The 11774-nt window shown below is 49.1% G+C and overlaps 1 protein-coding gene and 1 pseudogene across 1 annotated transcript; one reads left to right on the top strand and one right to left on the bottom strand.

Annotated features, from left to right (window-relative positions):
• Positions 1–950: 950 nt before the first annotated feature.
• LOC136495909 (uncharacterized) lies at positions 951–6823 on the bottom strand (annotated as a pseudogene).
• A 2286-nt stretch (positions 6824–9109) lies between these two features.
• LOC136496412 (B-box zinc finger protein 24-like) lies at positions 9110–10878 on the top strand. The gene is made up of 2 exons (XM_066492074.1): positions 9110–10369; positions 10479–10878. Exons 1-2 carry the CDS (start codon positions 9815–9817, stop codon positions 10713–10715), a joined length of 792 nt encoding a protein of 263 aa, XP_066348171.1. The 5' UTR covers positions 9110–9814; the 3' UTR covers positions 10716–10878.
• The last annotated feature ends 896 nt before the right edge of the window (positions 10879–11774 follow it).

Raw genomic sequence — 11774 nt, 5'->3', positions numbered from 1 at the left:
CCTCAGCGCGGTCTGAGCTGCAGAGGCTGGGCACGCTAGCAGCGCCCTCGAGGTGGAGCTACGCTGGCGTGGGCATGGACGATGGCAGCGTCCTCCTCGGGCGTGAAGGGCCGGCGCTTCGGTGAGGACGGGCAGGGTGGGCTAGGGACGAGGACGACGCAAGGCGTGCGCTGGTCGGCCGGAGAAGAAGTGCGCGTGCGTGTGGGGCTGGTGACAGCGTGCGCGCGTGACGAGGCGAGGCTAGGGTGGTCGGCTGGGGGTGGCGGCGCTGCTGGATTGGATCAATCTGGTGGAGAAGATGAGGCGACGGAGAAGAAGGCTTGGCGGCTACTGGATCCGGTTGGAGAAGAAGGCGGTGGAGATAGGGAGGAAGGGAACTAAGGGAGAAGGGCATGGTTTATAAAGGGGGACCTATAGTCCCAGGTGATGGTTAGAACTGGGACTAAAGGTCTGACCTTTAGTCCCGGGTGTAGCCACGGCTCGGGAGTAACGGAGATTTTGGCGGGCCACGAAAATGCATCTCATCTTTAGTAGTCCCGGGTGATGGTTAGAACCGGGACTAAAGGTCTGACCTTTAGTCTTGGGTGGTTGGTCCACCCAGGAGTAAAGATGGGCTGTAGTTTGGCTTCCCGCCAGTTTCTAGAAGTTTCCCCTTTTTTATATATTTCTTTTATATAAATATGCAGAGAGTTGTTAATTGCCTAGTAAATAAAATATTAGCAAAAAATTACAAAAAGAATTCTGGGACCTGGTTTTGCATTATTGTAGATAAGAAAAATCTATAACCTAAACTCTTTTGTTTTACCGTATAAATATTTAACATAGTGTAAATAATAATCATAATTTTCACTGTGCAAAAATGTACTACTTAATTAAAATCATTAAAACTATTGCTTTTCGACAGGAAATTAGTTTTCACATCTTATTGACGTTGATCATTTGTTTTTTCATCACACATTCTCCACAGGAAATCCACCATCAAGCTGAAAATTCATTTAAATCATAGAAAATATGAATACACGATAGAAATATGAATACACTATATATATCAAGCGGGCACAGTAGTGAACTTCTTCTTAACGTATATTCCTTGGTTATGATCGCGCCTTAACCAGGGAGTGTCCTCATCATTTAACTGGATGCTTGGGTCTTTGTTCACTGTGAAGGGTGGAATTCGGTCATTCTTTTCATAATCTTCTGATATGTCTGACTTGTCTTCAATTCCGATGATGTTTCTTTTCCCTAAAAGAACTATGTGGTGCTTTGGCTCATTGATTGGGTCGTTGTTGTTGCGCTTTGGCTCATTGATTGGGTCGTTGTTGTTTTTCCCTCTCTTCGGTTTTGTAGACATGTCCTTGACATAGAACACCTGATTCACATCCTTGGCAAGGACAAACGGTTCATCTTTGTATCCAATATTGTTGAGGTCCACGGTTGTTATTCCATACTGGTTGTTGACTGCTACCCCGCTTCCAGTCGCCTTTACCCATTGGCACTTGAACAAAGGTACCTTAAAAGTAGGTGCATAGTTTAGTTCCCATATCTCCTCTATGCGGCCATAATATGTTTGCTTATTTTCATTAGGGTCGGTGGCATCTATGCGGATACCACTGTTTTGGTTGGTGCTCCTTTTATCTTGGGCTACTATGTAAAATGTATTCCCATTTATCTCGTACCCTTTGTATATGAGGATATGCCACGATGGCTACCTAGCCAATAAATACAGTTGCTCATCAATACTCTCACCACCCTGACATTCTTTTTGTAACCAGTCGCTGAAAGTTTCTATGTGCTGACGCGTAATCCAAGGTTCAGACTTCTCTAAAAACTCGGATCGGAGCAACTCTTTATGTGTCTCGATATACGGATCCACCAAAAAGGAGTTTTATAGAACTATGTAGTATGCTTTATTAAAATAATTGTCCTACGTACCAATATATGTTTTCTTCCCTAGTGTCCCCTTTCCACTTAGTCTCCCCTCGTGTCGTGATTCAGGAACACCAATCGGGTCAAGGTCGGGAATAAAGTCAACACAAAACTCAATGACCTCCTCTGTTCCATAGCCCTTGGTGATACTTTCTTCTGGCCGAGCATAGTTGTGAACATATTTTTTTAGGACTCCCATGAACCTCTCAAAGGGGAACATGCTGTGCAGAAACATAGGACCAAAAATGCTAATCTCCTTGACCAGGTGAACTAGGAGGTGTGTCATGATATTAAAGAAGGAATGAGGGAACACCAACTCAAAGCTGACAAGATATTGAACCACATCATTCTGTAGTTTAGCTAGATCCATTGGATCGATTGCCTTCTGAGAAATTGCATTGATAAATGCACATAGCTTTATGGTGGCTAGACATACATTTGGAGGTAGAATTCCTCTTAATGCAACTAGAAGCAATTGCGTCATAAGCATATGGCAGTCATGGGACTTTAAGTTTAGGAATTTCTTCTCTGGCATATTTATTATACCCTTTATATTCGAGGAGAATCCAGATGGTACCTTGATGCTCTCTAGGTATTCAAACATGCTTTCCTTCTCTTCTTTGCTAAGAGTGTAGCTGGCAGGACTTAAGTAATGGCGTCCATCATCTGTCTTCTCTGGATGTAGGTTGTCTCGTTCTTTCAAACACCGTAGGTCCTGTCGTGCTTCAAGTGTGTCCTTAGGCTTTCCATACACACCCATGAAGCCTAGCAGGTTCACACAAAGATTCTTCATTAGGTGCATCACGTCAATCGCGCTACAGACCTTTAGGACTTGCCAATAGGGTAGCTTCCAAAATATGGACTTCTTCTTCCACATGGGCATGTGACCGTCGATGTCGTTCGGAACAGGTTCACTGCCATGTGCCTTTCCAAATACTACTTTCACATCCTTGACCATATTGAGTACATCCTCACCAGTTCGGTTGCCCCGCTTAGTCTGGTGGTCTGCCTTACCTTTAAAATGCTTGTCTTTCTTTCTTATGGGGTGATTCGCAGGAAGAAATCGACGATGGCCAAGGTACATGACCTTTCGACATTTTTTCAAGAATATACCTTTAATATCATCGAAACAGTGTGTGCATGCATTATATCCCTTATTTGATTGTCCTAAAAGATTACTTAGAGCAGGCCAATCATTGATTGTTACGAACAACAATGCTCGCAAGTCAAAGTGCTCCTGTTTGTGCTCATCCCACACACGTACACCTAGTCTGTTCCACAAAAGTAGAAGTTCTTCAACTAGTGGCCTCAGGTACACATCGATGTTGTTGCCAGGTTGCCTTGGGCCTTGGATGAGCACTGGCATTATAATAAACTTACACTTCATGCATAACCAGGGAGGAAGGTTGTAGATACATAGAGTAATTGGCCAAGTGCTATGACTACTGCTCTGCTCCCCAAAAGGATTCATACCATCTGTACTTAAAGCAAACCTTAAGTTTCTTGCGTCATTTGCAAACTCCAGGAATTCTCTATCGATTGCTCTCCACTAGGACCCATCAGCAGGGTGTCTCAACATATTGTCTACCTTATGGTCTTCTTTGTGCCATTGCAATAACTTTGCATGATCTTTGTTTCTGAACAGACGTTTCAAGCGTGGTATTATAGAAGCATACCACATAATCTTGGCAGGGATTTTCTTCGTGGGACGTTTGCCCTCAACATCACTAGGGTCATCTCGCCTGATCTTATACCGCGAGGCATGACATACCGGGCATGCATCTAACTTCTCGTACTCCTCGCCACGGTAGAGGATGCAGTCATTAGGACATGCATGTATCTTCTGGATTTCTAATCCCAAAGGGCAGACTACCTGTTTTGCTTCATACGTAGTGACAGGCAATTCGTTATCCTTCGGAAGCATCTTCTTTTGGATTTTTAGTAACTCCCCAAATCCCTTGTCACATACACCATTCTTTGCCTTCCATTGCAGCAATTCCAGTGTGGTATCCAACTTTTTCTGTCCCGCATCACAAGTTGGGTATAGCAATTTCTTGTGATCCTCTAGCATGCGCTCAAACTTGATCTTCTTCTTTTTACTTTCGCATTCTCTTTGTGCGTCACGAATGGCCTGACCAAAATCATCAGCGAGCTCATCTTCTACCACTATCTCTTATTCAGCTTCCCCCATTGCAGTATCATTGAAGGCACCATATTCAACAATAATGTCATCATCGTCATATTGTTTTTCTTCACCTTCTTCCATTACAACCCTGGTTTCTCCGTGCTTCGTCCAACAAATATAGTTTGGCATAAAACCTGACTTCAACAAGTGTGAATGAAGACTCCTTGAGCTAGCATATTCCTTCAAATTCTTACATATGGCACATGGGCAGCACATGAAACCATCACGTTTATTTGCCTCGGCCACACGTAAGAAAGAATGCACGCCCTCAATGAACTCTTGGGAGCAGCGATCCGCATTGTACATCCAATGTCGGCTTATCTGCATTACATGACATACATATCATATTAAAACTTAGAACATAATTAGTTAATTATATGATACACAAGCCACCACACAAGGTATTAATTTATGAAAGTCTCGCTACAATGTAGACAATCCCAACTACCACTAAAAAACTAAAGCTAAAATGTAGTTCAACAGCATAAGGATTTCGCGACCAATCCCAACTAAAACAGATAGATCATGCGTTTGTTCAATATCTATAGGCTTCTTCCACATGATCACTGCCTCATCAGCCGCCGTAGCCGCCTGTGCAAAAGAGTTTTGCATGTGTTCAACATACTCTTCCTCCCAGTACCAGCCTGAACATCGTGTGCCATCCCACTGAAATTAAAACAAAAAATTAGAACTTTAATCACAATCATCATGAAAATAAGTATAAATTAACCATAATCATCAAATGTGACAAAATAACTCACATTGCGATCTGGACACTTATAGAAGATACGGCCCTTGTTAGGACACTCCTTTCTCACCCGGTACTCCATCACAATCTTCTCCTCACACTTACCGCATGCAATGAGAGGGAGGTCCAGTCTCAGTCGGTTTGGAACCCGATGAGAGGCCGAGGACCCGAAAGCAGTTGTCATCTACTCTCTATACTCATTTTTAATATAATATAAATTTCTCATTTTATAAACAAATAAAATTAAAAAAACTCTAAAATTCTCTATATCTCTAAACCATGAAATGTGCTATGCATGCTAGAAATGAAAGCTGAATACTAGTTTTGAATAACTACTTTAACCTTCCTTCATCCAAATATGCAAACTTTAAAGTGATTTTGAGCTTAAATGGCTTACAAATAAAAAAATCCACTATAAAAAACCACATATATCTAGTCCACAAAATGAGATATACTACTGATGAAACATGAGAGTATAAAGTTGGTAACATTTAGAAACAAAGAATCGATGGAGGAATCGAAGAAATCTTGTGATTACCGGCAATGAGGAAGAATAGAGGCCGGCGATGAAGCAAGAACACTGAGCTCGAAGTGGATCGTACTCGGAGAGAAAGAAGGGCTATATAGGAGGGGACTTTTAGTCCCGGTTGGAGACAGAAACCGGGACTAAAGGTCCATTTCTCGTCCCGGACGGAGCCTCCAGCCAAGAGTAGACTTTTACTCCCGGTTGGAGGGACCAACCGGGAGTAAAAGTTAACCTTTAGTCTCAGTTGGTAGCTTCAATTGGGACTAAAGGTCCCCTACAGCAAAAGCCTGCTACAGTAGCCGTTGGGCATGGACCTTTAGTCCCGGTTGGAGCTACAAACCAGGACTAAAGGTCTCTCTAGTCCTGGACGCGAAAAATACCGGAACTAAAGCCAAATTTCAAGCTGAATCAAAGATCGTTTCTCTACTAGTACCTCTAGGACATGCTACTACAATCAGTCTATCTTTAGGCTAACACCGAAGATGTGATGGTATGGAAATGGACCGCGAACATAATGTACTTGGCAAGGTCGGCGTACTTTAACCTTCATCAGGGTGCAGAGTACTTTCATGTCTACAAGCTAATTTGGAAAACTCGGGTACCCCTCAAAGTAAAGATCTTCCTTTGGCTTGCATTTAGAAAGCAAGGGCTAGGCATATACTGGAGTTGCACACCAGACACCACTTGCCTCTTCTATAATCAAGAGGTGCTAAAACAATGGATCACATCTTCATGCTATCCTCATTCAAAAAAGAGATTTGGGAGATCATCTTCGACAGACTACAAATTTAGGTCACTGCTCTAGACTTTATAGTCTCCTTGTTAGACCAGTGGTTTCATATTAGGAGTCAACTACAATATCGCTAAGAAATAGCTTCGACACTTTGTCCGCGCTTGTCATCACTAGAGATTTGAAAGAAGTGCAATGCCCGACTCTTCTGAGGAGAGTCAACAGCTATGTTAGATCCGCTCAATAAAATCAAATAGCAGGCCGACTTGTGGTCAAGAGGAGACGTGAGACGCTCGTGTAGTTTATTAGTTAGCGAGTAGTCTATTGTGTTTCGACGTTGTATAAACATGTGGTGTAACTTATGTTTTGACGTTGTATAAACATGTGGTGTAACTTAAGTCTGTTTAGCTTCGGTAGCGAAGCCTTGACTCGCCTCGTGTAAGTTCAAACTATACTTACCTTATCAACACAAAGAAGGGTAGCTCACCTACTTTTTCAAGAAAAGAGAAAAAGATCATAGAAGATGAGTAAGACTTGAGTAACAGCAGATTTAATCCCCCTCAATCCTTTTCTATCTCCAATTCACGAGCGAAATCGAACCAGCTCGAAGTGTGTTCATAAAGCTGAGCATGTTGCACTCACGTGTGGACACTATGGCACATATCTCAAACATGTGGCGCGTACAGGATTTCCCCTGTCGATGGCCATGCCGTACCAAGTACACTGGCGGACCATGCATGCACATGGATAGAAAATCCCCGCCCGAAACGGAGAGCTAGGTCGCTACCGCATACCGGTACGGCGGTCCCTGGGGGTAAACCCTTTGGTTCTATAGGGGCGACGGATGCAAGGAAGGCAACCATCAGCCTAGATCTCCACGCCTGCCATGATTCACCACCACGTCACCACGTGGGATTTGCGCCCCTAATCCCTATCATTTCTCTCTAAAGTCGCGTTGGACGTTTCGCCTCTCCGGGCCGACCAGGACTCTTTATAGGTAAAAGGATACGAGTCAAAAAGCGTTCCTCCAACATGACTGGGCCTAGGAGTTTTAGGGTTGGCCCATTAACAGTTTTGACGACCGTCCCAAGGCACCCTTATGATAAAAGGATGGGCCCACGATTGGCCAAAAGTCAGGCACACAAGCTTCACGAGAGTTTCGGTCCACGATCGAGTCTCAGCCAGGCTGACTCTGACCGGATCCCCACGAACGGGATGTTAGGATCCCAATTGAATTATTCGAATAACAAACCGCCAAATCTCATAGCCATACCCGCGAAGGGTCCGAATCACCCCCCAAGCAATTCGATCCGAATCACCCTAGGGCTCAGGGGCTACACCCGACGGGTGCGCTCGTGCACACCCTCTGGCAAGTCGAATCCCCCCAGGCGACTCTATCTGAATCACCCAGGGGCTCGGGGGCTACACCCGTTGGGTGCTCTCGCGCGCACCCTCTGGCGAGTCAAATCACCCCCGGGCGATTCTATCCAAATCACCTAGGGGCTCAGGGGCTACTGTCGGGGACCGAATACTGGGGTACCCAAAGACGAGGAGCTAATAACCATCAAACGTTGATGGTTCCGAACAGACAAAAATGAGACTACACCTCTTGCCCAATGTAACTCCGCCTTGTCCGACCCCTAAGGTCTGCCTCCGCCACATCCAACCCCTAAGGGCTGGCTCCGCCTCGTTCGACCCATGAGGGCAGGCTCTGCCTCGCCCGACGTCCGAGGGTAGGCTCTGCCTCACCCGAGGTCTGGGGGCAGGCTCCGCCTCACCCGACGTCCAAGGGTAGGCTCCGTCGGGCCTGAGGTCCGAGGGCAGGCTTCGCCTCGCCCAACATCTAATGGTAGACTTCGCTTCGCTCGACGTCCAAGGCTAGCTTCGCCTCGCCCGATGTCCGGGGGCAGACTCCGCCTCGTCCGACGTCCAGGGGCAGACTCTGCCTCAGCTGACATCTGTGCACTGCTCCTTCATAACTACGCGCGCGCAGATAAGGCAGGACACTCAAGTCAACTACAATATCGAGGACCATACCCTGCACGTCTGTAGGAAAGTACTATCAGGATATGACCAGACGGGCGCTTTAAGCCCTTCCAGGCATGTCAGAACCCAAACAGTGTTATGGGCCCCGACATTTGTCCTACAGTGTTATGGGCGCCGACATTTGCCCTCGGACACAAATCCTGACGGAGACATACGATAAACACTACGGTCCAGGAGGAAACTAATGTCATCTACAATAACGAACGTGGGGCCTCTATGCCGTCTGCTCCCTGTAGGGTCGTGGCTCGGCACCTTGGTGCGTCGCGCCGTCCGTCGGGGCGGGATGAAACATGACCACTTGCTGAACGAAGCTAGAGCACGGTCCTATCAGTATTAGTGAACGTGCTATCCCTAGCACCGTCTGTCGTATCAGTAGGGCAGGCTCAAAGGAAAAGGAAGACCCGACACCTTCGAAGGACCTTCTTGACCTCTGGTTTTTCTTTTTTCTCCCATCTATAATCCTTGCTCTCCCGTGATCTATAAAAGGAAAGGCAGGGCACCCCACTAAAGGGACGGATCGATTAAATGCACCCCGCATCACATAACACATAGCTGAGCAGCATCCAAGCTCTCAACACCCTTTCGACCTTTCTATCAGAGAGACTTGGGACATGTCCATCTCTCGTCCGTTTGTACCCCTACTACGAGCCTTTCAGTGCTAATAACACAAGCAGTAGCCGTAAATTGGGCGTAGGGATATTCTGCCCGAATCAGTATAAACCGCACACCATCCGGACCCAACACGCAACAAATACAAATTTACTCGTTGGTGTTTACTCGAAACACCGACAGGTAGCTCTCCTACTTTTTCAAAAAAAAGAGAAAAAGATCATAGAAGATGAGTAAGACTTGAGTTACAGCAGATTTAATCCCCCTCAATCCTTTTCTATCTCCAATTCACGAGCGAAATCGAACCAGCTCGAAGTGTGTTCATAAAGCTGAGCATGTTGCACTCACGTGTGGACACTATGGCACATATCTCAAACGTGTGGCGCGTACGGGATTTCCCCTGTCGATGGCCACACCGTACCAGGTACACTGGCGGACCATGCATGCACATGGACAGAAAATCCCCGCCCGAAACGGAGAGCCAGGTCGCTACCGCATACCGGTACGGCGGTCCCGCTCGCGTGCAACGGTGCAAGTGCAAAGCTGCAACTTGCAAGTGGCCACAATTTCCTCGTCTCCAATTCCACGGAAAGATCGTCTCGCCCATCCCCACGCGCGGCCCCACCGCGGACCGCCCATCAGCCCCACACGGCCACACATCTGCCGATCAAATCAAAATCTTGGCCCGCGCGGCCGCGCCCGCGGTCCCGAGGAGATACTCCCGCTTGCAGCGGAAGCCGCCAAGCAACCGGCGGAGCCGAGAGCGCCTCTCGTCCACACAGCCAGCCCCGTCCGGCTGGTCCGGGCCGGAACGGGGCGAGGCGGGGCGTGACGCGCGCGGCGCGATTTATACGCGCCAACCACGCCAGTTGGTCGCTGCTTTGCTCCCGTTTCCCTGCTGATTTTTAGGTGCCTGCTGGCCTGCCTGTCTCGAGCGGGAAGCTCCGGATTACGTGAGGCCTGCCTGGGAGCTGGGTGGGGTGGGGGTGTGCCGCCGCCGTGCCGCTGAGGCGAGGATCGGAGTAGGAGAGGGGCGTGGGCAGTATGAGGATCCAGTGCGACGCGTGCGAGGCCGCGGCGGCCACGGTGGTGTGCTGCGCCGACGAGGCGGCGCTGTGCGCGCGCTGTGACGTCGAGATCCACGCCGCCAACAAGCTCGCCGGCAAGCACCAGCGGCTCCCGCTCGCGCTGCCCGCCGCCGCCACGGCCAGCCTCCCGCGCTGTGACGTCTGCCAGGAGAAGCCGGCCTTCATCTTCTGCGTCGAGGATAGGGCGCTCTTCTGCCGCGACTGCGACGAGCCCATCCACGTCCCAGGCACGCTCTCCGGCAACCACCAGCGCTACCTCGCCACCGGTATCCGCGTCGGATTCAGCTCCGTCTGCGGCGCCGCCAGGGCTGAGGGCATCCCGCCGCCGGCGCCGCCCAAGGGCAGCTCCAACAAGCCCGCGGCCGTCAGCGCACCAGCTGCCGGGGCCACCAAGACAACGACGGTCAAGGACCCGCTGCCGCAGGAGGTGCCGTCGTCGCCGTTCCTGCCACCGTCCGGTTGGGCCGTCGAGGACCTCCTGCAGCTGTCGGACTACGAATCCAGCGACAAGGCAAGAACCTAACCATCCAAAACCTCTTCTTCTTTTTCTGTTATTGATTGATAGCGAGGACTAGAAATCTACCACAAGTGTTTCATCTGTTTTGTGTTTGGTGTTGCAGAAAGACTCGCCTCTTGGGTTCAAGGAGCTGGAGTGGTTCGCGGACATCGACCTGTTCCACGCCCACTCGCCCGCCAAAACCGCTACGGCGGAGGTCCCCGAGTTCTTCGCCTCGCCGCAGCCAGCGAGCAACGCCGGGTTCTACAAGACGAACGGAGTAGCGCGCCAGAGCAAGAAGCCACGGATGGAGGTGCCTGAGGACGACGAGGACTACTTCATCGTTCCTGATCTTGGCTGAGATGAGAGATCTTTGCATGATTCTCCTGTCATGTGATGTGTGTGTATGCAAAATATGTATGTATGCCATCATGAGATGCACTGACGCTTACGTTGGACATATGTAATTATATAATAAGGCAGGGCCATACTTTCAGCCTGATAAATGAAATCGGTTTGATGTATTCAAGATGGCAATGAGGATCCGTTCCCCGATTCCCCACGGGGAATTCCTCCACTGGAGATCAGGGATGGGGCAAACTTGCTCCTCACGGGGAGGCTAACGGGAGAAAATTCATCCCCATAGGGTCTGGCGGGTTTGAGGACATTCCCCTGTCCCTGTACCCGAAACCCGCATACCCGCCCCTCTAGTATATATATACATGTACAGAATGTGGATGCGGAGGCCCAAGTCCAACATCCAGCCCAACTAGCAAGGAGTATATATTGCAAATGCAACCAGCTAACCCTAATCTTATCCACTCCAACACCCAGTCGCTCCCATTCCAGCCTCCCAGGGAGGCAGCGGCGACCCAGCTCCCAGCCGCGACCGCGACCGGCGACCGCGACCGCGAGAGCCGCGCTCGAGCGGAGCGGGTGAGCGGCGCGTCTCCGACTCTGACGCCCGCAGGCCGCATCTGCACCTTTCCGTCGACTACCGCCGACGCCTCATCGTCGACTTGCCGTAGATCGAGCTCGAGCTCCAGAGGTACACGTCGTGTGTAGCACCCCCGCCCCCTGCTTCCTCTTCCTAAACATGGATTTGCCCAATGCTTCGGCCCCGTTTGGCCGGGCTCCAGCGGCTCCGGCTTCGGCCTGTCGGCCCCTGAGCGGCCGACACCCGGTACTGTACACCGGAGCCATTTTTTCTCTTTCCTCCTTTCCTCTCTCACAGACACCTATCGGCCCCTGAGCGGCCGACAGGGAGCTCCGACGGCGACAACGACAACGCAAGGTGAGCAGTGAGCAGTGAGCACAACTCTCTTTGTTCCATAAATCAATATTGACCGGACCTTGCTAATAGCTATGTCGAGCTCGTAGTATACTTGATTTCCATCGTTGTGTGCCTAACTAACCCACG

Source organism: Miscanthus floridulus, chromosome 12, assembly GCF_019320115.1.
Source record: "Miscanthus floridulus cultivar M001 chromosome 12, ASM1932011v1, whole genome shotgun sequence".
In the NCBI taxonomy this organism is placed as follows: Eukaryota; Viridiplantae; Streptophyta; class Magnoliopsida; order Poales; family Poaceae; genus Miscanthus; species Miscanthus floridulus.
This window is presented reverse-complemented; position numbering and strand designations above follow the sequence as displayed.

Bases quoted from the DNA above. Each gene is read 5' to 3' on its own strand.
- LOC136496412 (XM_066492074.1), top strand. From the start codon at position 9,815: ATGAGGATCCAGTGCGACGCGTGCGAGGCCGCGGCGGCCACGGTGGTG. The intron at 10,370-10,478 runs GCAAGAACCTAA...TTGGTGTTGCAG, and splicing joins ACTACGAATCCAGCGACAAG to AAAGACTCGCCTCTTGGGTT.